The following is a 25,206-nucleotide window of genomic DNA, read 5'->3' as shown; positions in this document are numbered from 1 at the left end:
GCCAGACTCTGAAACAAGCAAAAACAAAAACAAAACAAAAACAAACCCAGGATGCAGAAGGAGGTACGGCTCAGCATTTGTTGCTCTTCCAGAGGACCCAAGTTCAGTTCGCAGCACCCACACCAAGTGGCTCCCAACTGCCTGTAACTCCAGCTCCACAGGACCTGACACCTTCTTCTGGCATCCTCCCTCCTACACACACACACACACACACACACACACACACACACACACACACACATCTTCAAAAACAAGCAAATGCTTAAGTGTCTTTTGCTGGCAAGCATATGCTAGGGACATCTAGAACAACCCATAACCACAGCAAAGGCCACGAGCTGGTCTTTCCTGGCTCAATCCACTCCCTGACCAGCTGGTCTTAGCCAATCTCAATTATATAATAAGCCTTTTTGTTTGCTTTGGATAGTCTTGTGGTTGCCTTAAGGCAGCATCTCACTTTGCAGCCCAGGCTGGCCTGGAGCTCACTATGTGGCAACCTCCCAAGTGCTAGGATTACAGATTTAAACCACAATGTCTGGGCTGCAGTAAGCTTTTTCATTGGTATAGGAAACAAATGTCATAAAAGGCACTAGGAAGGCCCCTTACAGGACAGTCTGCCAGGATTCATTAATATCTCAAGGCCATTCTACTTAAAACACCTATCCTAGGAAAGGTAGACTGACCAGTTATACTCAGCACTATGTACTATAGCATACACCAAAAAGACACCTGCTACATGGTAAGTCCAACATATACATGCCACTGAAAAACTGCCAACATATCTCTACGCTTACTCTGGCTACTTATATTTTAAAAGCTGGTATGGCACAAGATCCATCAAAAAAAAAAAAACAAAAAACAAAAACCTGTCAAAGCTGAGGCTGGAGAGATAGCTCAGCGGTCGAGAGCCCTGGCTGTCCTTCCAGAGGACCTGGGTTCAATTCCCAGTACCCACATGGCAGCTCACAAATGTAACTCCAGTTCCAGGGAATCTCACACCAATGCACATAAAATAGAATTAAATAAATTATTTAAAAACCTGCCAGAGAATTCCTGGGATGATACAGAATTTATGTGACTTAGAACACTCAAGATCTATTCAAGAAAAAACAAAGAGAAGCAGGCAAGTCTCTTAGAGTCCACCACACCTACGCTCTCCAGGTCTCTTGCTTTTCTGAGTGCTTCCTTTTTCTCTTAACCTCTCAGCTTAAATATATATACTAAAATATTATTAAACCCCAGCTCTACTTCATACAAGAAGGAAGATATGGGTCATGGAAAGCATCACCCAATTATATCCCAATTTGTATAAATTTTACCAACTCAGTTCCCAGAAGGAAATTTTCATCCAATTTTATTTCTGAAACCTCTTTAGTATTATCTTTAAAGTATGAAGGAAAGGGTCAGGATGAGGGCTGGGGAGTGGAGGGGCAAAGGTGCTTGAGTTCCATCCACTGGGGCCCCATAGTGAAGAGAAACAAATCCCACAAACTGTCAGCCCACACATGGGCAGTGGCATACGCCTACCGCCAATATGTACATCTTTAAAAGTTTAAGTATGAAGAGAGGAACAGACGCACAGCGGACCCAGGAGTTGAAGCAGGGCTTCGACAATGACTGAAAGGTTTTTAAAACTTCACCACTGGGTAGGGATGGAGAGCTTGCCTAGCATACATGAATCCTGGGTTAACCCCAGCACAGAATTAAACTGGCTACGGGTCACATGCCTACAACCTTAGCTCTCAGAAGGTAAGACAAGAGGGTCAAAAGTTCAAAGTCATCTTCAGCTACACAGTATTTGAGGCCAGTGTGGGCTACATGAGAGCCTAACTGTAAAAAGTTACTAAGGATTGTACAATGGTTAGTAAAAAACAAGTCTGTGTTTAAACTTCCTCACTGCCCGGGTAATCAAGCAGGCTACTGCTGTCATTCCGGTCATAAAGCAAGTCACACCCAGGAAGGTCTCTGAAAGCAAGCTGGTCTTTTTATACCCCAAACAAGCAATAACCAGAAAGAGAGCAACAACCCTCTTTTCAGGACTAGCAGATGTAATTCAGTTGGAACCCCAGCACAACATAAACCAGGCCGTTGGCACACACACCCGCAATCCCAGTAATGGCAAGTGGAACAAGATCAGAAATGCAAGGCCATCTTGGGGCTATCCTTGACAACATGTCAAGTTTGGCGGCCAGTGAAGGCCAAGAAAGACTCATTTATCTGATGTATGTATGTATGTATGATATGATATGTGGGGTTCAGAGTCTTCTGTTAGCCAGCTGCTCACCCAGGTTAGGCATGGGACCCACGTGCAGACACATGGTCCTCTGTACCACGATGGTATTGCAAGATGTCCACTCATGTGTTGTCCTTGAGGAATGAGTCTGGGTGCCAGGGATATTCACATTATGAATTTCTTGTATATTTTAAGTGAAATTGGGTGATGCTTTCCGTGTGTGCATGTGCGTGTGTGCGAACCTTTACTGTCGTGCTTTACACTGACTAGTGGTCCCGAGTGGAGCAGCTGGGACTGCTTCCCATTTCAGGGCTTTCCCTTTCACACGCACCAAGGAAGGACAAAAAAAAAGACAACTTGAAAACAATTAAAAGGATTTAAAAATTATTTATTTTTATTACAATAAATATTTATCAATAAAAGAATTAAACAAGTTAAAACTAAAACCCACTGCTTAACTTTTGGAGTCCACGGCAGCAGACATGAACATAAATCCAGAGAAGGTCAAGGCCTCTGGAATCCGGTGACAAGAAACAGGTTTTGATTATCTGGACTAGCAGCAGGGAACAGTGACACAGAAAATGCAAAAATCACATCCAAACACCTCAGAGTTGAACATTCCAGTAAACTTAAGCAAGCTGCAGAGCTCTGCCTTGGCAAAGAGCAAGCATCTCCCCGATGAGGTCCACAGGTACTGCTCCCAAAGCTGCCTCCTGCCAAAAAGGGCCCAGCAGACCCAGAAACCCTGACCCTGAAGATAGCAGCCAGCATTCTTAAACCAGTCTTTCTGGTTCCTAATTCCCTGGTGAAAAAGAAAGTGGTGTACTTAAGGGGTTTTCTCAAGGCCTGAGATGACCCGGGGCAGAGAGGGCTATGGCTCCAGGTGGGGAAGTGGCTTTAGGTGTGGACCAAGTCCACACCAAGCAACAGTCTAATGAGGGTTACCACCTGGCTGATAATCAAGAGTAAACTCCATGTAGAAGCCATATCATATATACACAGAGAATAGGTGTACATTCTAAACATGTATATATACACAGAGAACAGGTGCACACATTAAATGTGTATATATACACAGAGAACAGGTGTACACATTAAATGTGTATATATACAGAGAACAGGTGCACACATTAAATGTGTATATATACACAGAGAACAGGTGTACACATTAAATGTGTATATATAGAGAGCACATGGAACCGGATTAAGTAAATGCTACATTAGTTTACTATTAACACCGCAAGTCCTATACAGGCCAGCTACAACTAAAAGTACTTGAAAGGAGAAAGATTTTATGTCCTTTTCATTTTCCTCTCTGGTATCATTTTCCTTCTTTGTGGCACCCCCCCCCCCCCACCTGCTCCAGTTTCTAGGTGCCTGGAAGGGACGGAAATTTACTCTTGCTTCAGAAGACTTGAGAAAATCTGCTGGTAATGGCACCAAATTACACGCCACAGCCACAGCTGCTGCCACATTCTGGGCACAGAACATGAAACCTTACTCAGGAAAGCAGCAGTTTATTCTCCTTCTCCTGCCATCCATTGGCTCCACTGTCTTCCACTCTACCCAGAGAGAAGAAAAATAAATTAAAACTAGAATTCAGAATTCAACACTAAATTCTGCATTCTTGAGACATGTTGAAGTGAACTAATCACTAGCCTGTTGATGAATAAGAGTAATTCCAATAGGTCAGTGATGCGGCCAAGGTAAAACAGGCCACTTCTATAGCCTGCTTAACCTATACAGAATAAACAAGTTCCAGGTCATGAGTTTTTTTCTCTAGATATTAAAAGTCCTCACCAAGAGTATTAAAATTGAGAATTCATCAAGGATTATTTTGCTTATGAAAAACCCAAATCAACACTTATCTTGATTGTTATCCAAAGAAACTGCTTAAAAGATCCTATAGCCAATGTGACAGAAAACACCCACAGAATTTAGTCACTCCCTGGACAGTCGATGTGATCTCTGATTTCAGTTTTAGAGCTGCTGACAGGGGCACTTTCTCTTTCTATTTTAGACTCTCAATGGCCACAATCCAACTGTCATAAAAACAGCCAAACTTAGTCCAGCTTTCTAAGAAGGGCTCTCTGAGAGGGAAGACAACAGAAATAGCCTAAAAGCCCAGAACAACCTTTCTGTGCCGCCCAAAGTAATGCTCCTAGGGAGAGGGCCCTTCTCAAATACTTTAAAGTCAGTCCGTGTGGTGCTTTCGATCCTGGGAACCGAGGCTTCTTCACTGAATGAACAAATCCTTGTTCAGGCTGCCTGTGAGAGAGCTCCAAATGGCAAAACTCCCCCTGCTACTACAAGAGTGAGTTTGTCAGATGTCTATAAAAAAGAACATATCCCTACTTAAAAGACAGAGACAATAACCAGCTGGTGTACTATCTCTTGAGCGTCTGTTTATTAAGGAGCAAAGCACACTACGAACATGCAGGTTGGAGAGTAAGTTACATTTAGTTCATACGGTAGAAACTCGGGAAATGAAGCAGCCAGCAAACCCAATTCCCACTGCTCCATGCGAGAAAGAAACAAACACATCACCCCTTTCCCTGGAAAGGCTAGACCATTATGATTCACTGCCCTGAAGCCACCGCCTGCTGTGATGTCAGTCATTTGTACTACTGTTGAAGATGACTAAAAAACAAAACCCCAAAACATACAAACCGCATGGGTTACATAATCAATAAAAGACAAGCAGAAATGCACGCTAGCTTTTAAAAAGTCCTAGAGCATCACACATTCATTTCACAGTGATTAATTTAATACCAGTTTACTATTAGGAATGTCACTTTAAATGCACGTTCAAGTGCTTTGGTGCAGCCCCTAGTCAGCATTCTCCCCGAAAGGCTGGAGTAGGGCAGCAAACTATAATAAGATCACTCACCACAGGATGCTCAAGATAGGGCATGCTGCCTCCAAATGACATTTCACGGGACAAAGAAAATTCTGCTCTGACGTCACAGACAGAGGCCTGACCAGAAGTGGGTCAAGATAAGGCCACTCTGAACACAGGCACCCTAACAACCGATATGATTTCTCTATCTGTTCCTGGCTTATCGAGAGACCCAAACTCAAAAGTTACTGTCCACAGGTTTGACTTTCTTCTCTGGGGTTGTTGTCAGTCCTTCACCAGTGAAAAGATACAAGGCATTGACCATCTGACTGTGGTAAGGTCTGGAGGCAACCAAGTCAGGGCTCAGTGAGCTCACCCTGTCCTACGTGGTGGCTACAAGTAGGTTTCAAGTTATAATATCAAGGGAGAAAGTAGCCAGACAGTGGAGGCACACACCTTTAATCCCAGCACTCAGGAAGCAGAGATAGGCAGCTCTGAGTTCAAAGCCAGTCTAGTCTACCGAGTGAGTTACAGGACAGCTACTGCTACAGAGAAGTCCTGTCTGGAACCCCCCCCCCCCCCCAAAAGCGGGAGCAGCAGTCCTAGACTTAGATACTTCCAATTAAAAATAATTTATCTTTTTATTTTCATAGGTCATGCAGTTGAAGTCTGCTTTGGGAAGCAAGGTGCTACCCATACGTCTTCTGACTACAACATACTCCCTTAATGGTCAGGTTCAAAGTCACAAGCAATATTCTTGACATGAACTTAGCACATGCTAACCCTGACATACACCTCTCTCCCCAGCTGCCTCATGAGAGAACACATAGCAGTATTAGCGGTGGTACTGTAACATCCTAAACCATGTTCAACATTTTCTTTTCAAAATTGGAATTGAAAGTATGTCAATCATAATACTGAAATGTCAGGGAAAAATTAGTTATATTTTTACTTCAAAGTTACTCTAGTGCTCTAAAACCTATAAACAATTACTATTTTTCAAGACAAGTGATGGTGGCCATTTCAAATAGTGTGCCGAAATAAGATCATATATATAATCAAAAGATCAGAAGTGGCAGCCTCTATCCAAGTACTGTTAATGTTATTCTATCCTACACCCTCGCAGATACAGGGAGATTACTTTCTGGCAAGCCTGAAAGGGCCTTTTTCATACCATAACCCGAAGAGAAGCCTCTAAAGGTGTCTGTAGCGTGGGTCCAGCAGAGTAGCAATGCAAACCCCTAGCCTGGCCAAGGCACTCTATTCTGCAAGTACAGAAAGCACGAATGCATGCTCCTGCCCGTGAAGCCGGTCCCCAAAAGACATCTCTGTGTCGCCTGGGACAGGCTGTGGTGTAAACTCACCCAAATAGAGCACACAGGCTTCCAGAATGTTTACGTTTGGGAAGTGTAGAGGAAGGGGTGTGACCGAGGCGCACAGAGCTCCTGAGTGTCAAGTCTCTCATCCGCTGCTGCACAGCGACAACAAACGGGATGTGAGGCAGCCGGGAGGGGTCACAAGTCCACAGGGTTCTGAAACAGTGTCAAAACTACCTAAAACAGAAACCTTTGCCTTCACAGAGATGTGTTAAACACAAAAACATTTTTCAAATCCACTTGATGCAACAAGAAGAGGAAAGATACATTGAGAAAGAGAGAGAGAGAGAGAGAGAGAGAGAGAGAGAGAGAGAGAGAGAGAGAGAGAGAGAGAGCGCCCTCAAATTACAGGACACGATCCTTCAATATACCGTACAAGGTGAAGAAAGTCTGTGGTCCAAATTCATTATTTAATAAATATTTATGTTATTTTCTTTTATACAAATGATTATTCCTGTGTACAACGCCAAAAAAAAAAAAAGTAAAATGATCATCAAAAACCTTATAACAAAGCTCTTTCCCGACTCGGAGTTGCCCAATTCAGTTCTACAGGGTGCAAGTACACAGCAGTTATCTTCATGTAACTGGCTAGTTTTCTGACCTCCATGATGGCGATTTATTAATGAACACAGAGTCACTTTCCAGTTCCCACATTAACGTCTGCTTTCATTTCTTGTCTTAGAGAAAATCCCCAAACATACATGAGCTTTACAAACAGTGATAACCAGCCCAGGGCTGTGGGAAGCTCCTCAGTCAGTTTCAAAAGTCTGATGACAATGATTCCAACTTAAAAACGCTCAGGTGGAACATCAATTAGTTACTTTTTACAAAGCAGCAGACAAAAGTTCAACAAAGAGATGAGCTACAATATTTAAGAACGGTCACATTCATAGGTACATAGCAGTTATGACTCTAATTACACATCAACACAACGGTGCCTATCTCATCCAAGTGCAACCTACCCAGGAAAAAAAGGGGTTTAAGACACACTCTTCATTTAAGCACAAACCTCATTCAGTGAAAAAATAAAACCAGCGAGTAAATTTCACTACCACCAAACTAAATAAAAAGTCCAAAGAAAGAGAATTCCACATTTATAAAATGGTGAGATTTATGAGATAACCACAATACAGCTAAAGGGAGTTTTGTGTTGTGTCAGTAAATCTCAAAAATTACTGAGTCATCTTAAAGAGTAAATACTCAGTAAGGCATATATATCAAAAGTTTTCTTCAAATAGGGAGGCGGGAGAGTTAGGGGAGAGAGACCGTCTCTCTGCCTTATCTTATCCCATGTCATGTTAAAAACCACAGCACCTCACCCCGAGAAGGAGAGAGAATGAAAGAAGCAGACAGGTGGCCAGGCAGTGCCAGTGCGAATTGTGGTCATCATGGAGTTCTGGGTTCCTACTCCAGTCTAAGTTTTCTCTCACAAGGTCCTTTATCTGCAGCCTCAGAAGTACCACGAGAATGGGAATGTCAAACACAGCCTCAAGAATCATGGCTCACAGGCACCCAATCCCAACAGGAGGAAACGCCACAAGTAAACAACGTGCCACAATACTAAGTAACAACGGAACACTTCTCTCTAAAAGAAAATTAAACAATTTATCAGCATTGAGCCACAGGAAGAGCTGGGCACCAGACAACCTCTCGAAGCTCCACGGGAGAATAACCAGGATTTGGCAGCTGTACAAATCTGTGTTCTGTGTTCGCTGGTATCTCGGGCCAGAGAGACTTGTTTGATGCTTCTCTACCGTAGATCTGGGCTGTCAACCATTTCCACAGCTAAAGACCTTTTATAAAGTATCAAATATTAGGACATGTTGTGGCTATCCGAACGTTATTAGTGTTCCTGAATCAATCTGGGAACTTTAAACATAAAAGTAAAGCATCCTTAACTCTGTATGAGTCGAAACATTATGGACTCATGAAGCTAGAAACATTTAGCTGGTTTAATGTACACTGTGCTTAACCAAAATGTCTCATGGTTTTATAAAAAAATAAAGTTGGGAGTTAGAAAGCCCAAAATTCCACAAGCTCAGACCAGGTACACTCTTGCTGTTCACACGCCACACATTGCGCTCCCACAGCTGCCAGGCAGAGCAGTTGAGTTCAGTGGTGATGGATGGGATATTTACAGGCATTATTTACAGCGCTTCCTGGAGATTACAGGCCGACATTCTTCTCTTCCATTCCTAGTCAATCTGAGTTTGGTTTCCTCAATGAAAAGGGGTAAATCTGAAAATGGCTGCTCAGCTGCTTCACCTACAGAAAACCAGAACACAAGACAGTGACCAACATGTCCCAGTCTTTGGTGAAGGCACGCAGAACTCACCCTCTGCAGACAGTAACTTACTGACATGGTGAAACTGCCAAAACCAAACTCTAGTCATTCTGCGAGCCTTCTAGAGCAGATAAGTTCATTCTCAAACTTACTGCGAACTATGGTGTTTTCTAACCTACAACAGCTTCTACAGAAAGCCATTACTGTAGTCAGTTGGACTCAGCAGCATCAGTACTGCTAGATAATGCTTCCTACCCTGGATAAAATTGTGAAAAACCTGATCTGTGACTCTGAAGACCACGCTGGCTACGGTATCCCCGGCAGGAGTCAGTTCTTTGATCCTTTACACTTCCGCATAAGTCAAGAGTTTGTGTGGTTTCTGGCACAAAGAGAGACAAGAAAGATGTTCTTCCTGGTTGCATGTTTATTTTCTAGATTTCTTAAAATTATAATTTATTTTTTAAGTTTAATTATTTTTGTCTATGGGTATTCCTTGCATGTATTTCTGTTCACCATGTGTGTTCAGTGCCCAAGAAGTCCAGAAGGAGGCATCCAATTCCCTGGAACTGGAATTACAGATGGCTGTGAGCCTTCATGTGGATGCTGGGAATTGAACCCAGATCCTCTAGTACTCTTAACCACTCAGCCACCTCTCCTGCTCCCCATTTTCTGTTTAGATGTACTCATTTGGGGAGAAGGGCACATGTATGCCACGGCATGCACATGGACATCAGAGGACAAGTGCAGTGATTGGTTCTCTCCTTCAGTCGGGGGTTCTGAGACTGAACTCACAGAGCTGGGAGCAAACAGCCCCTTTACCGGCTCCATGACAACTTTACCTTTATTTATTATTGTTGAGTCCATTGGACAGTCCATGGGTGCTATGTCATACACGTGGACACGTGGAGGTCATATGACAAGGAGTCAGTTCTCTCCTTCCACCTTCATGTGGGTTCCTGTTATCGCCTGCCCTACTGTCCAGACTTTAGAAGCAAATCTGTACTGCTCTTAGAATGTAAAAAATGTGAAGGCTGCACAAGGGTCAGAGAGTGAAGTGCTGACAGAGCCCTGAAAAACACTGGGGCTGGGGCTGCAGCATGGACTTCAGCTCCCAGACACACACTGGGCAGCTCCTAGTTACAAGAAACTCCAGCCCCACAGATCCACAGGACCCGATCCCCTCCTCTGGCTTCCACAGGCCCTATGCTCAGATCACAGAGGGATGTGTCTGGTGGACATGGTTTCTAAAGAGAAGAGACTGGCAAAGTGTGGCAGCCCAGCTTCACTCCCAGCTCTCAGGAGGTAGAGGCCTCACTGTGGCTGAGCTATGATCTCCAGGCAGCTCCAGACCAACTAGGGCACACTAAACAAAACAAGTGTCTTGAAATTACAAGACATGGCAATGGTCACACATAAGATCAATGAATTAATGCCCCCCAAAATTGGGAAAATGTACTTAATAAATCCTTAAGAATAAAAACATAAGCAATTATCTGACATCACAGTTCACCAGGTTTCTCACAATGTTTTGTTCATCAAGCCGACTCTCAGCAGGCCCCTTCTAAACCAAACACAGGGAGCAGACGCTACAGTGGCAGTATGGATGCCCAGTCTACCCCACGCCTGCAGGCATCCTCTCAACAGGACACAAACCAAAGGAAAGAGTGTTCCAGTGTGTTCATACCAACACTGTAAAGATTAAATCACTAGATAAATAAAATAAGCTGACTAGAACTGGTAACTGGGTAACTACTGGTGGTCTCCCTGATGGAATACAATGCGGCAATAACGAAAACATGTAAAATAACTACAGAACTAGAGAGGGTGTCGGAGAGGGGGGAGGGCAGCCACATGGCTTGCACATCATTGGATGTGTTCATTCATACTGAGGTAGGTGACCTCTTTCTTATTTTGGAAGAGAACACTGGGTGTACAAAGTACTTATTTGTGCCTGTGCTTTCTTGAGACAGGGTCTTGCCATGCATGTTCGAGTCAGCCTCAAGCTATCTTCCTGTTTCTTCATCCTTAGCACTGAAGAGACAGCAGTGTTCGGACACACCCGGAAAAGCACTAACCATTTTCCTCTACATTTTTTTATTATTTGCTGATAAAGGGAAAGGCTTATGAGATAAAAACTGAAATAATGCAAATGACTTCCTCTAGTCTAAAATTCTGATCTGCCTTTGCTGGCCAGTTGGTTTTTTTTTGTTTTGTTTTCTAAACCTGACACAGGTTAGAGTCATCTGGGAAGAACCTCACTTGAGAAAGTGCCTCCATCAGATTGGCCTGTGGTTCATTTTCTTGATTAATGAATGATGCCTGAGAGTCCAGCCTACAGTGGGTGGTGCCACCCATGGGTGCTATAAGAAGCAGGCTGAGCAAACCACGGGGAGCAAGCCAGTAAGCAGTGTTCCTCCATGTCCTCTGCTTCAGCTCTTGCTCTAGGTTCCTGTCCCGACTTCCTTTGATAATGGACCGTGATGTGCAACTCTAGGCTGACATAAACCCTTTCTCCTGAGTTGCTTTTGGTTTTAGTGCTTATCACGGCGATAGAAGCCCTAAGATACTGCCCTACTCCGTTTCTCACAGGATTAGGAACAGACAGGGGAGCACTATAAGCCAATGTTACTTGTTTTCCCCAAATTAAATTAGTAAACAATGAAAGTGTCCTAGGAAAAAAGAGGCAAAGAAACAGAAACAAATGCGATTATCTGGTCTCACATAAAGAAAAGCAGTATTTTCTCAACAAAATTACTTATATAATGATTTAAAATAAGAACTAATGACCCATAATCACTCACTTAAAAATCATTTGTAGTTGCCATAATATAATCACGAGGAAAAAGCGTCTGAGACGACCCCCTTACATCTCCCCCACAGTGAGGCGTCTCCACACTTCCGGTCGCTACACTAACAAGCCTCTTCTGCAGTGGTTCCCCACTCTAGATGCCTAAGAAGCAGACAAGAGCCGCCTGCCTCGCCCTAGACTACTCACCACTTGTACTCCGTAGTGGATGTGAGCCAGAGTGAAGGCTGCCGTGAGCACGTAGAGGAGAAGACTCTCGAGGTGGGAGGCCACTGCGCCTATGTTCACTGCTGCCACAACCAAGAAGAGAGGAAGCAGCAACCAGTTCAAAGTGGGGCACCGTGTGCTGCTCATTTGGCAAACAATTAGCTGACACTTGGGAGAAGCAAAAGGGAGGGAAAAGGGGTATTAATTAGCAAAGTACTTTCAAAACCAGCCACATTCAAAACACTTTCAAGAGTGTATCTATTGTCAATAGTTCTCAACTGCTCAGGGCCCCAAGTGGCCCAACCCCACCCTTGAAGCACTGATCCTGAGACGGTATCAGAAGAAACTAAGACAATGTAGTGGGGATGTGGTACTGGTTAATCTCCACTATCAGCTTGACTAGATTTAGAGTCATCTCGGAAACACACCTCTGGGCGTGTCTGTGGAGGCGTTTCCAGAGAGGTTTAAATGAGGAAGGAAGACCCACTCGTACGTGGGCAGCACTATCCGTGCGCTGGAGTCCTGGACTGAATAAAAAGAAAGAAGTGAGCCGAGAAGTCCCCTCGATGCTCCCTCACTACAACTGCATGTGACCAACACCACCTGACACCATGACACCCCGCCATGATGAACTGTTTCCCCTCTTAGAGCACAAGCCAAGGGCTGGAGAGATGCTGGCTCAGCGGTTAAGAGCACTAGCTACTCTTCCAGAGGTCCTGAGTTCAACTCCCAGCAACCACATAGTGGCTCACAACCATCTGTAATGAAATCTGGCGCCCTCTTCTGGCCTGCAGGCATACATGCAGCCGGAACACAGTATACATAAAAAATAAATCTTAAAAAATAATAATAATAATAACAATAAAGCACAAGCCCAAACAAATCCTTCTGTAAGCTGCCTGTCAGGTACTCTGCCATAGGATGAGAAGGCATTTTCTCACAGTGCAGTAAAACAGCCTCCTAAACCTGGACACAACTAAACTTCTTCATGGTAATAAAGAGGAAACATGACCTCCAACCTCCAGTCAGCAATGAATACCTTTCAAAGGCTGTTCCTGATTCTTCGTTTTGTTATTTTAGTTTTATGAGATGTGGTCTCATGTAGCCCAGGCTGACCTTGAATTATAGGCATAAGCTACCACATCAGGCTTATATGATTTTGAAAAAAACAAGAAGTCTTACTGTGATATTGGCAAAAGCTGTTCCAACCATGAAGTAGAATATTCTAGGGTGAATTTCTAAAATATCTGAAGGAGACCGGAGGACCCACACTGTGGACAAAGTGAAGAGCAGACATGGCGAGAAGAAGGGGACCATGACCTCATAGACGGAGTTGTGTTTCAGAGTGCTGCTTTTATAACTTCTGAAAAATCAATACAGAGCATCATTACGTAAGACACACGCCTAACCCTTACCGTCTCCAAACTTCTCTCACATGTATTCTTACTGTGTGTTTACAACTATGGCACAGAGCACCACCATCACTAGCCCTACTTTAAAGACAGGCTAAGTTAGGAAGAAATGCTCTCGATTTGTAACTGCTACCAAGGCCAGGATTACAACTGAGGCTCTGACCCCAGATCAATCCTCCCACTTGCTTCATTTCTCTATTTTTAGACAGAGCCTCACTATGTAGCCATGGCTGGCCTGGAACTCACTATGTAGATCCACCTGCCTCTGCTTCCCAGAGTGCTGGTATTAAAGTAATGTACTGGTCCCTTTCTTACTTTTTGAAACAAATGATCAACAGCTGTGTTAGGAATGGAGCCATGGGGCCAGAGAGATGGCTTAGAACAGTGGTTCTCAACCTGTGGATCACAATCCCTTTGGAGGTTGTTAAGCAACCCTCTCACAGAGGTCACATATCAGATATTACATTGTGATTAATAACAGTAGTAAAATTACAATTATGAAGTAGCAACAAAAAAATTCTGATTGGGGTCACCACATGAGGAACTGTATTAAAGTGTTGCAGCATTAGGAAGGTTGAGAACCACTGGCTTAGAAGTTAAAAGTCCTGACTGTTTGTTCCAGGGATCCCAGGTTTAATTCCTACCTACATGGCACCTACATGGAGGCTCACAAACTAACTACAGTTACAGGGGATCCAACACCCTCTTCTGGTCTCCCTGGACAACAGGAATGCATATGATACAAACACATACATGCAAGCAAAATACCCATACATCTATTAAAAAAATCAAAGTGATACAGATTTAGAGCAGATATATTTCACATAAAAGGTTCTGAAGAGAGACATTCTGTGTCTCTAAATTCACCTGGTATGATCTCATTAACTACACTGTAATTGTTCGTAGAGGGAATGTGAACAAATCAATATTCAACAAGAAAATACTCCCGGGAGGTAGATTCACTCACAAAAAAGTGACAAACTTCAAGACTGCTGGATCCAAAACCTTAACAAAAGAACTGAACGGTTCTTATAGTTGACTACATAAGCCAACAGAGACAACCTCAATTATCAAGTTCTCACTCTAGATCTGAAGTAGAGGTTTTAAACTTTTTCAAAATGTCTAGATTACAAAAATAAGCAGATAGCTGGGCCTGGTGGCGCACGCCTTGAATCCCAGCATTCAGGAAGCAGAAGCAGGCAGATCTGAGTTCGGGGCCAGCCTGGTTTGCAGAGCGAGTTCAGGACAGCCAGAGCTGCACAGAGAAACTCTTGAAAACAGAAAGCAAACAGCCCTTCCATTCTAACAACACAACTGTTAAAGATGCCTTTTCTTTTTTTTTCTTTCCACAACTTAAAAAAAAAAAACTTACCTAAAAAAGTTCAATAAACTCATTGGAAGAGTCACACATAATGCACAGCCTAAAAAGAAGAATATTTAAATTATTATGAATTTCAAGAGTGACTATTTTACAGTGATTGCACCCATAAAAACCACCCGAGACTTTAGGGCCAGTGGTCTTCAGGTTCAAGTTTATTACTACAGCGGAAGTACTTTTCTAAAGAGCAGCTGTGGGTGGACCGCACAGCACGCAGCATGCAGTTCAGTGTGTGAAGAGCGCAGGCTGGAGCAGCCAGCCTCGACTTCAGTCACAGAACCACGACACTCTGGGAAACCCAACCTTCCAGTCAGTGCCTCATTCTCTTCATTTTTGAAACAAAAAATAGTACCAACTGCATAGAGCTTGAAAACTGCATGGATTATTACATGCAAAGACACCAGAGCAGCACCCACATAGGGCAAACTAGAAAATCGATATGAGCTACTACAAAGGGGGTAGAGGGAGCAGACAATACTTGGGAACTGCTGCTTCCTGCTTTATTTTATTTATTTTTTTAGTGATTTATTTTTACTTCATGTTCATTTGTTTTTCCTGTATGAAGGTGTTGGAGTCCTTGGAACTGGAGTTAACAGACAGTTGGGAACTGCCATATGGGTGCTGGGAATTGAACTCAGGACCTATGGAAGAGTAGTGAGTGCTCTTAACCACTGAGCCAGCTCCCCAGCCCCTCCTATTTCATTTTAATCTTCCTAGAATCTTCAGTTTCTCTCCTCCCCCACCCTATCCACGCAATGTTTATTCTTCTGAGAAAGCCCCCTAGGGCACAGCTCACCCTGTCACACCCCACCATCTGCTAGTTCTAGAGCTTTCAGTCCTTAACATTCAACTGCTCATCTTGTCCCCCAGGAAATACACTCCTGAAATCCAACAGTAAGCATATAGACAGCCTGTGTTCTAAGTTAGCAAAAGAAAAAACTACCTTTATTTCTTCTCTAAGTGGAATTGAGTTTATGTTCTGTTAAAGACTTACCTATTAAATTCTAAATTTCAAGTATACAGTAGGGATGAACCCATATGTGCACACCTGCTTTTCATAGTGCCATAACTTAAGGCCAGACTTCTTACTCCTCACATTTCTAACTTAGCACATAGGAGCTTAAGAAAACAAAACACTACGATGGGACTGGAGAGAGATGGCTCAGTTCCCAGCGCCCACATGGTGGCTAATAACCACCTGTAACTCCAGGTCCATGGGATCTGATACCATCTTCTGGTCTCTGTGATATATAGACGTATGTGCAAGCAAAACACTCACATATATATAGAATTAAGAAATACATAAATAAGCCATCAACAAGGAGCTGAAAGATGCCTCAACAGTTAAGAGAACTGTTCCTTACTGTTGCAGGGAATCCAGGTTTAAGTCCCAGCACCCACATGATAGCTCACAACTATCTGTAACCCCAGATTCAGAGGAGCCAGTGCCCCCCTCTGGTCTCCATAGGCACGAGGCACGCATACAGTACACAGACATATATGTAAACAAAATATCCATACATATAAAACTAAAAGAAAAAACCCAAAAAATTCCACCAAAATACAAAGCATCTTAAAGAGAAGTTTAAAAAGACACGTGAGAACTGTAATTAATCAACCCAAAGGATTAATGCACACAAAACACAAGAGCATACAGGAAGTGTTCAACAATTCTATAGGGAAAAATGGGCTAGAGTTTAAAAACACACAGAAAAACAAACAAATGGTTATTAAACCTAGGTAAGTTCATTTAGGAGATATGCAAATTGAAGCTACCCCAGTGTATCACTTCTTACCCACAGATTAACAAACACGGCAATATACTACGATGGAGAAACTATGAATTAACAGCATTTCCACAATAGCTCATATGCATGTAAGATCAACACCAGTGTGGAGGGAAATACGGAAGTGTTCAATACAAGTGCAAGCACCTGTCCTTCATTACAATTCTATTCTAGGACTCTCTTCCACGCTAGCTAGCCCGGCAGAAAATGTAAGACCTGTGCACAGACTATTTACTCCAACAACGTGCACAACAGCAGAGGCTGGAGACAACCCAAGGGCTGGCTGCAACAAGAGATGAGGCAAACCCTTACACACTATCACGGGTATACAGCAGTGGGGACAGGGGCACCTACAAACAAGGCAATAAAATGATACATGCTTTTCCAAACCATAAATTAAAAGCTAAAAATACAGTTGGAGAGAGAGCTTAACGGGTAAAGACACTTATTGCCAAGTCTGACAACCAGAGTTCTATCATGGAGGAGAGTTGTCCCCTGTGGCACACACAGAGAACAGGTAATAAATAGATACAAACAAAAACTAAGGATGGCTGAGAGAAAAGGAGAGTAAGTAGAATAAAAGCTATACTTCTTTGAGTATACTGTTTTATAGTTTCACTTTGTAATTATAAATATTTTCTACAACTATAAAGAATAAAATTCAAAAGAAAACCCAATGTTTATAAGTTGAAGCAAAATTTACATGTACATACCCAAAAATAGTGTCACATATCAAAGTGGCACCTTTCCTATCAGATTCCACTTGGAATCATCATTTTGGATTATGTGGCATTTCTACCATAAAACTAACTTGAGTCCCCTACGTATGCTGAAGGAATGGCTAACAAAGAGCACCAGTGTCTGGATGAAGAGCACGCGCCAGGCTGGCGCTGCCACACCTGAACCCTTTATCGCTATTATAACAGAGACAACGTCCTAATATGTGCTCATGTTAACTTTTGATTTAGCCGAAGGAGCTATCTGTGGGCAGCTGACTGTGAGCAACAGAGCACTGGTGGGTTGGAAAGCAGTAAAAGGCAAGGATTCTAGGCAATTACTTTAGAAGTCAGATATATGAGAATAAAATGCATACATGCAGGCTATTGATCCTGCTTTATCTAAGCACAACCCAACCTATTACTGCTGGCGAACCTTAGTAAAGTCTAGAAACTAGGTAAAGCTCAGAAACTACAGTATAGACACTGACCACTGTATAGACACCGACCTTCCAGTGGTTCTGGGCCACATTTAGGAACCATTCTGTTTTACCTACCAAACGTTTATCTGTAAAAAGTGGTTTTATTTACCTGTTTGTTCATTTTTTTGGAGGAGATAAAATTAATTTTATTGTCCATCATTGTTATACAAAAATCTACAAATAGATTTGTACAGGAGAAAAATATCCAAGTGACTAGTAAACGGAAGCACTAACAGAAATAATTTAAACTTGCTTTTTTTCCTCCCATGATATTAGGATGACAGCCATTTCAAAGCATGATTCTGATGTCAAGGTAGCTTTTGTTCACTGGCCAAAGCTTGCCATTTAAAGCCCTTGGTCTTTGGCAGTTCTACTGGCTCTTGACAAAACTTTTGAGGTCCTCGAGAAAGGTGATATATTCTTGGTGCTCTAGGGCTGTACTGAGCTCCACCAACTCATCCGCAAAAGTGTTGTCAATCCCTCGGTCCTCAAGGAAATCCATCAGGTGGTCATACAAGGCCCAGTCCAGAGAATCTGGACAGTCCAGTATAAGGGTCTTCTTGTACTGGACTGTCACTATCCTGAGGATGAGATCGGACAAGAAGAGGACACAGAGAGTGATATTTTCTCTATCAAGGAAGTTAGCTTTCAGGCCACCAGTGACTCTGAATGGAGGAATACTAACTACACACTTGTTTGTTCATTTTTAAGCCTTGAAAAAGCTACTTTTCCTCTCCTACCATTAGTGAATCTCTAAATCAAGCAGCTTGTCTCATGGAGGCTTGTACATTTTATATTTAAATTTGATATGCTGAATTTAAAGAATATAGAAACATCCACTGTATTAGGTACTTTAAAACATTATTAACCATGTGCTTTCACGGACATTAAGCCAGACATGGAGACACACACCTCCCAGCACTTGGGAGGTAGAGGCAAGAGGATCAGGAGTTTAAGGACAGCCTTGGTTATATAAAACCTGCCTCAGAAAAACAAAGGAAAAAGAATGGGGCTCAAGTGATGGGGTGGACACGAGCCCCTGAGAAGGGTGGGGGTGGTACAGGTTAGAGTAGGTGTGACAGCTTCGGTCTGCCATGAAGGTTGCCTTCTCAGGGAGCAACAGACAGGGTACAAAGATGGTAACCATAACCAAACCCTCCAGTATCTAGTAGCATGAGAAGGAAGGTATCCAAGAGGTACCCCCCCCAAAAATGAGCAAGCATATTAAATTTCCGTATTTCATCTTTCAGATTAACAATTTTCAACTTGAAACAGGTATGAATTTTGTTCACTAAATGTGGGTCCTCCAATACAGTCTAGACTAAACAGGTAACAACTTTACAAAGTTTGTGTGGTGATCTACTTTGGCATTTCTGTTCGATTAGGAAAAACTTGGTGCTCAACAACAAAACCCATTGTTTTCTTTAACATTCTCGTAGGAACCCTATAGGGCCGTAGGGTTAGTCTGCTTGCTGGAGAACAAGGACAGAGTGTTATCACTTGCTATGTTCAACACTGGCTTTGCATAACAAAGTGATGTTAAGACAGGCTTCGACATGGAGCTCCTTACCAATAATCATTGCAGTGAATAGGTCTCTATATAAGAAATTAAACAGGAAAGGTTCATACCAGGCCTCAACTCCCACCACTGCAGTCACTATGTAGACAAAAGAAATAGTCTGGAAGAAAAACACAGACAGAACAAAGAGGCATCAGCAGCTGAACAATCAAGGAAGCCAACAGGGCTTTATGCCTCATTAAGTCTAATCAAAGTGACTACTGAAAAATGTGCTTAAATTTGCTATATGGCACATCTTCTTGCCTATAAGAGACTTCTTCCCCTCCAATATTGCCATCAAACAGTGACACTGCAGGCAATGCAGGCAAGTGGTCACCATCTGCAGCCCTTAAAGGCAGTTTACAAACTGGTTATGTCATAGGACAACTCGATTGCCCACCTGACCAACCTCCAACAGCAAACACAACCCAATTTCCCATTTCTTTATTGGCTTCTTACGGCAAATAGAGAAAAGGCAACACAAGAAGATTCAAAGGCAGAGAATTAACACAGGTCTAGCTGATGAGACAAAGCTCTCAACTCACTGAAGTTGGCAAGGAAGACAAATGGCCAACAGTTCAGTCATATTTGCACACCTTTCTCAAAAAATAAAATAAAAATCAACCTGTCAAACTAAATCATATTTAATAACATTAAGAAGCCACCACTCCAGCCCCACACATCAGTTCTAACTTGCTAATGCCTAACAGCAGTGAAGAAGGGTAGCAAAAACTTTAAAACATGCAAACCATTTAGGGCAGAATGCATACTTACCACTTGGCTAATGTCATATCCCCAGGGCAGGAAAAGAACGCCTGTGTTATACTTTTCCCAGTGAGACAGGATGAAAGAAAACAAAACTACCCAGAGCAGGAGATAAAGAACAAAAACACTGACACCAGTGGGTCCTCGTCCAAAGATGGAGTACACAGTCACAACAAAGTAAACACATGACCAACTATCCAGGCCATGGTCAAAAAGTTCCCCTAAAGGGGTGCTGGAATTGGTTCTGCGTGCTTGTTTCCCATCTACTCCATCTGCAACAAAACACATCACAGAAAAAGGTCAACATCTGGCCAACAAGCATGGAGAAAGTCAACTTCAGGAAACTAAGGAGAAAGATGCGACCAAGTCATACGGATGTTAAGTGCAACTTCCAGGCAGTGCTCCAGAGTCTGGTCTTTAAATTATACAACTCAGACATTCCAGAAAAACAAAACAAAACAAAACAAAAACAAACAAGCAAAAAAAAAAAAAACCATGCAATTTTTATTTCTAGAGATTATTTATCTATTTATTTGGTGTGTGTGTGTGGACACTTGAGCCATGTATATGCAAAAGGCAATGAAGGCCAGGAGAGGGCACTGAATCCCTAGGAGCGGGGATTACTGACAACTGTGAGCCACCTGCTACAGGTGATGGGAATAGAACTCCAGTTCTCTGGAAGATCAATAGCACTTTTAACCACTGAGCCATCTCTCCTCCAGCCCTGCAATTTCTTAAGATGGAATATAAAACTCTTATCATACTACACTGAATGCTGTCATTTTAGATCTAAGAGGGAAGCATTCTAGCTGGACTCCAAACTCTCCAAACGGGGCACAGATTCTCTGGTTCTCACAGCTGCTCATCAGTTATCTAGCTGACCACTTCCTGCTCCAGTCATCATTCTCACTTCATCTGTGATGTAAGGGCCTCTCCTCACAGCTCTGCTCTGCCCTCATTGGAAGCGCTTTCAGAACATGCATACAGTAAGGCAGTCACCACACACTATGACTGAATCTGTTGAACTTGTACAACACACTCACTGTTTTTGGTGCTATGAAAATGACAAGAAGGGGCAGGAGAGACAGCTTAGCAGTTAGGAACACTGCTTGCTCTTCCAGAGGACTTAGGTTTGATTCCCAAAACCCATGTGGTGACTCACAACTACCTGTAATTCTGGTTCCAGGGGATCTGACAGCCTCTTCTGGCCTCTGCAGGCACCAGGGCACCAGGCACACACATGGTATACAGACATATACACAGGCAAAACACCCAAATATGTAAGTTAAAATAAATGAATAAAAATTATAAGAACCGGGCTGGAGAGATGGCTCGGTGGTTAAGAGCATTGCCTGCTCTTCCAAAGGTCATGAGTTCAATTCCCAGCAACCACATGGTGGCTTACAACCATCTGTAATGAGGTCTGGTGCCCTCTTCTGGCCTTCAGGCATACATACAGACAGAATATTGTATACATAATAAATGAATAAATATTTAAAAAAAAATTATAAGAACCTTATAATTGAGCTTGCCCTTGGAGTGTTTACAACCGAGAAAGGGACAGAAGACAATTACTAAAGGCATGGTGTGTCACAAACCAGGAAAAGAGGACGAAAGAGACAAGGGTTCCCTTCAGAAGATCTAGCCTGGCCTTTGGAGGAGATGAAATGTGAGTGGGAACGTAAAACTGAATTGGATCTCAGCAGGTAAGAGATACAGGAGGATGCCATTTCAGGAGAGGAGTGCTATCAGCCACTGCGCTGAGATGGAAACCACAGTGCACAGCAGAAGCCCTGAGTGCCAAAGAGCACAAGTCACACTCAGAAAAAACAAGTAGTATACAGTCTGATGGGAAGCCAGTATGCGAGGGCAGCATCAGAGGGCTAGACAAGGGGTTGGAGAGATGACTTAGCATTTGCTGTTCTTGCAGAGGACCCAGGTTCGGTTTCTAGCATCTACATGGCGGCTCACGACCATCCTTAACTCCAGTTCTAGATCTGATGCCTTTATCTGTCCTCCTGGGACACTTGATATGCACACGGCGCACATATACACATGCAGGTAAAACATTCATACATTATAAAAGAAAAAAGTAAGCTACACACTTGGTTCTCTATTAAAAACAAACAAACAAAAAGCTTCTAACAAGAGATTTGAGCCACTTCAAAAATTTTAGGGACTAGAGGGAGCAACTAAAAAATGTATGAATAGAAAAGAACAAGAGAAAAAGTTATGCTTTAGGAAGGTTCGCTGAAACGGTGTGATTGACAGGCTGGAGACGGGGACCCTAGTCCCTAGTTAGCTAGACAGAGATGGAGCACATGGGAATGAGAAGAGGTGGAACAATACCAAAGAGACAGAAACTGGGTGCGCGAGTGCGAACTTCCACTCGGGACAGAGGAAGGAGGATATCAAGCTGGAGGTCGCTGAGCCACAAGGGAAACTCAAAGAAAACCAAACAAGTAAACATGAGAGAATACATAAAGATGAAGACCCAAGAAGACAACTGCCCAGGTTCCCCGCCTGGGTACCAGGAGAGCAGCAGTACTCCTACAAAGATACACAGAGGGAAAGGAGACCAGCAGAGCAGGAGTGTGGGATTCACGGGGATGGGATTCTTTTCTGCTTCCATATGGCTGAAATATCTAGGAACAAACAAACAAACAAAAAACCCTTTCTCTTATTCACTGGCTTAACAATACTGTTTAACTCATACGGCTAAACCATCAAATACACAAACACATATTAATCAGTTTTTGTGCACTTTTTCAGTGACTTCATTCCAGCTCGCTACACTGGGTCTGAGTATGTTTCAAAATATAATCTTTTCCTCAGAATGGTGATTTATAGGATAGTCCATTATTATAAAAGACATGTTCAAAATTACCAAAACTACTACAGTACCAAATAATTTTTTTGCAATACTTGCACAGTCACACTTACTAAAGATTATAAGCTCCTTGTGTTAGTTCATGACCAGTTCTGCAACAAATGGCTGTGTCAGTATCTGCAGAAACCGTGGACCTGAAATAACTGGAACACGGGGCCCGACGAGGCTCATGAGAAATGCTGCTGGCGGAAAGAGCTCACAGGTCTCCTCATCTTTCCCTAGTCCTCAAGGCAGCCCTCGGCAATGAACTCCCTCAGCAGCATTTTAAAACCTGCTCACCTTTTCTCACAAGTCTATACAGCCTCTATCCAAATACACAGCCTTTACCTAAGGTTTCCTGGCTCTCAGAGACCTCATTCCTACAGTTCTCCCTCCCACCATGTCAGCACTAATGCACCATGTCACACTGGTTCTGGGAGAACAAACTCTTTTTATTTGAAAAGACTTAAAAACAACTTGAACTTCAGGTCTGCTACTTCACATGTGCTTGAAAACCAAACACTGAACTGCTACTGTGTGCCAGGCAATGTTCTAGAAACTTCGGTTGCAACAGTAAACAAGAATACTCACTCTTAATTTCTATGTCCAGATTTCTTGCCAAACTTAAGGCAACAATGTCTTACTCCAAGAGCTGGTAAATCTTGTGGTAAAAGCCAAATAATGGATACTTTGGCCTTTGTGGGCCATACCCTTTGTGAGACTCTGTTGTAACTTCTCAATGGATCTTTATTGCAGGAAGGCAGCCATGGACAGCACATAAGGCAATGCACACTGCTGTACTCCGGGAAAGCTGTGCTAAGGGGGAGTCCATTTTCTTCAGAGGCGTGGTCCTTGGCAGGCTGCCCATGCCAAGAGATGGCTCAAATACAGCCGTGCCCATTCGGCAGCACTAACTGGACTCAGTGGGTTGAAAAAGAAAAGAGGTCATCAAGTTTGGAAGAGGGTGTGCAAGGGGCTCCAAGAAAGGTTGAGGAGGGAGGAGTTGATACAATTTAAACATACAACACATATATAGGAAATTACTAGAGAACTCTTAAAAATTTCTTGAACAACAAAAATAAAACACACAACAAAAAAACATTAACAAAAACCTTACTTCCAAAAATAGAAAGTTATCCAGATTTGGCCTGCAAGCAGTCACCTGGCAATCCCTATTTTATTCTGAATCCCTGGCAGTAAGTGACACTGCTTTTCATAGACTCAAAAATATAAATGATCAATTTGAGCAAGATATTAATAGACCCTAGTTAAAATGAGTAAAGCGTATTTATGAGAAAATGCATATTTAATGAGTGCTTAGTCTTGCTGATATGGCAGCCATGGACTAAATGAGCATTTGCCAGTTTCTTACCTAGAGTGTAGGCTACAAAGTTGAGGATGCCCACAACAATCCAAACCCAGTCAGGCACATGCTTGTGACCTGGTGCTGTGAAGGAAAGCAACCAAGATTTTATTTACTACGGTCAACTGCAACTGTTCTCATCACCCCACCTGCTGCCACTGAGAAATGCTGCTACTTGTTAATGAGGAGTTGTTACGTCACCATGTACTCTGAATGCAGAGCTAAAATATTAAAAGCTGGCAGGTCCCAACTCAGTATTAATAAGCTATGCTCCAGGCCAATGTCAAAAACATTTTAGAAGCCAGACGGTAGTGGCGCATGCCCTTTATCCTAGTACTTAGGAGGGAGAGGTAGGCCTCTGTGAGTTCGAAACCAGCATGGTATATAAAATGAGTTCCAGGACAGCCAAGGCTACACAGAGAAACTCTTGTCTTGAAAAATAAAAAACAAAAAGGAAAAGGAAGGAAGGAAGGAAGGAAGGAAGGAAGGAAGGAAGGAAGGAAGGAAGGAAGGGAAAAAAATAGAAAAGGCCAGCTGTAGGACTCAGGCTTGTAGTTACAGCTACTCAAGAGGCTAAGGTAGGAGGATTGAAAGTTGGAAGCCAGCCAGGGCAACTCAGTAAGACCCTGCCTCAAAATAAAATTTGAAAAACTTGGCTGGGTTTATAGTTAGTAACACAGCACAAGCCTAGCATGTGTAAGGTCCTGAGTCTATCCCTACCTGCCCGCCTCCCCACCCCCCACAAAAACAACAACAAAAAGCTGCTAAGGCCCAGCTAAGGACCATTTCCAGAGGAAATCAGGAGTCACGTAAGGAATGAACAGGCAGCTGACGGAAGGTGACACTGTATTCCTTAGGAAAAGAGGCAGTTTTTCCTCTATGCCTGGAGATGGGAGAGGGTCATTCCTGGCTTTGTAGGCATGGTGGGCCCTACTTGGTACTGATTCTTAGATAGTTTCACAACTCTAAATTTCTGCCTACGGCTGGGCGGTGGTGGCGCACACCTTTAATCCCAGCACTTGGGAGGCAGAGGCAGGAGGATCTCTGTGAGTTCGAGGCCAGCCTGGTCTACAAAGGGAGTTCCAGGACAGGCTCCAAAGCTACAGTGAAACCCTGTCTCGAAAAACCAAAAAA

The 25,206-nt window shown here is 43.0% G+C and overlaps 1 protein-coding gene across 1 annotated transcript in view; it reads right to left on the bottom strand.

The window, feature by feature from the left end:
- Positions 1 to 2,597: 2,597 nt before the first annotated feature.
- Positions 2,598 to 25,206, bottom strand: part of Selenoi (selenoprotein I) — a 41,449-nt gene continuing 18,840 nt past the window's right edge. The window contains exons 4-10 of the mRNA XM_050128558.1: positions 24,082 to 24,168; positions 19,850 to 20,112; positions 19,088 to 19,196; positions 14,527 to 14,575; positions 12,925 to 13,105; positions 11,725 to 11,910; positions 2,598 to 8,710 (exon numbers count right to left, since the gene is read on the bottom strand). Coding sequence (XP_049984515.1) covers positions 8,612 to 8,710; positions 11,725 to 11,910; positions 12,925 to 13,105; positions 14,527 to 14,575; positions 19,088 to 19,196; positions 19,850 to 20,112; positions 24,082 to 24,168 — 974 coding nt within the window. The 3' untranslated portion in view covers positions 2,598 to 8,611. The remainder of the gene's footprint in view (positions 8,711 to 11,724; positions 11,911 to 12,924; positions 13,106 to 14,526; positions 14,576 to 19,087; positions 19,197 to 19,849; positions 20,113 to 24,081; positions 24,169 to 25,206) is intronic.

This window comes from Alexandromys fortis, unplaced genomic scaffold, assembly GCF_014885135.2.
Source record: "Alexandromys fortis isolate MF-2015 unplaced genomic scaffold, M_Fortis_MF-2015_v1.1 scaffold_304, whole genome shotgun sequence".
Lineage (NCBI taxonomy): Eukaryota > Metazoa > Chordata > Mammalia > Rodentia > Cricetidae > Alexandromys > Alexandromys fortis.
Note: the sequence above shows the minus strand (reverse complement) of the source record. Positions and strands in the feature narration are given on the sequence as shown.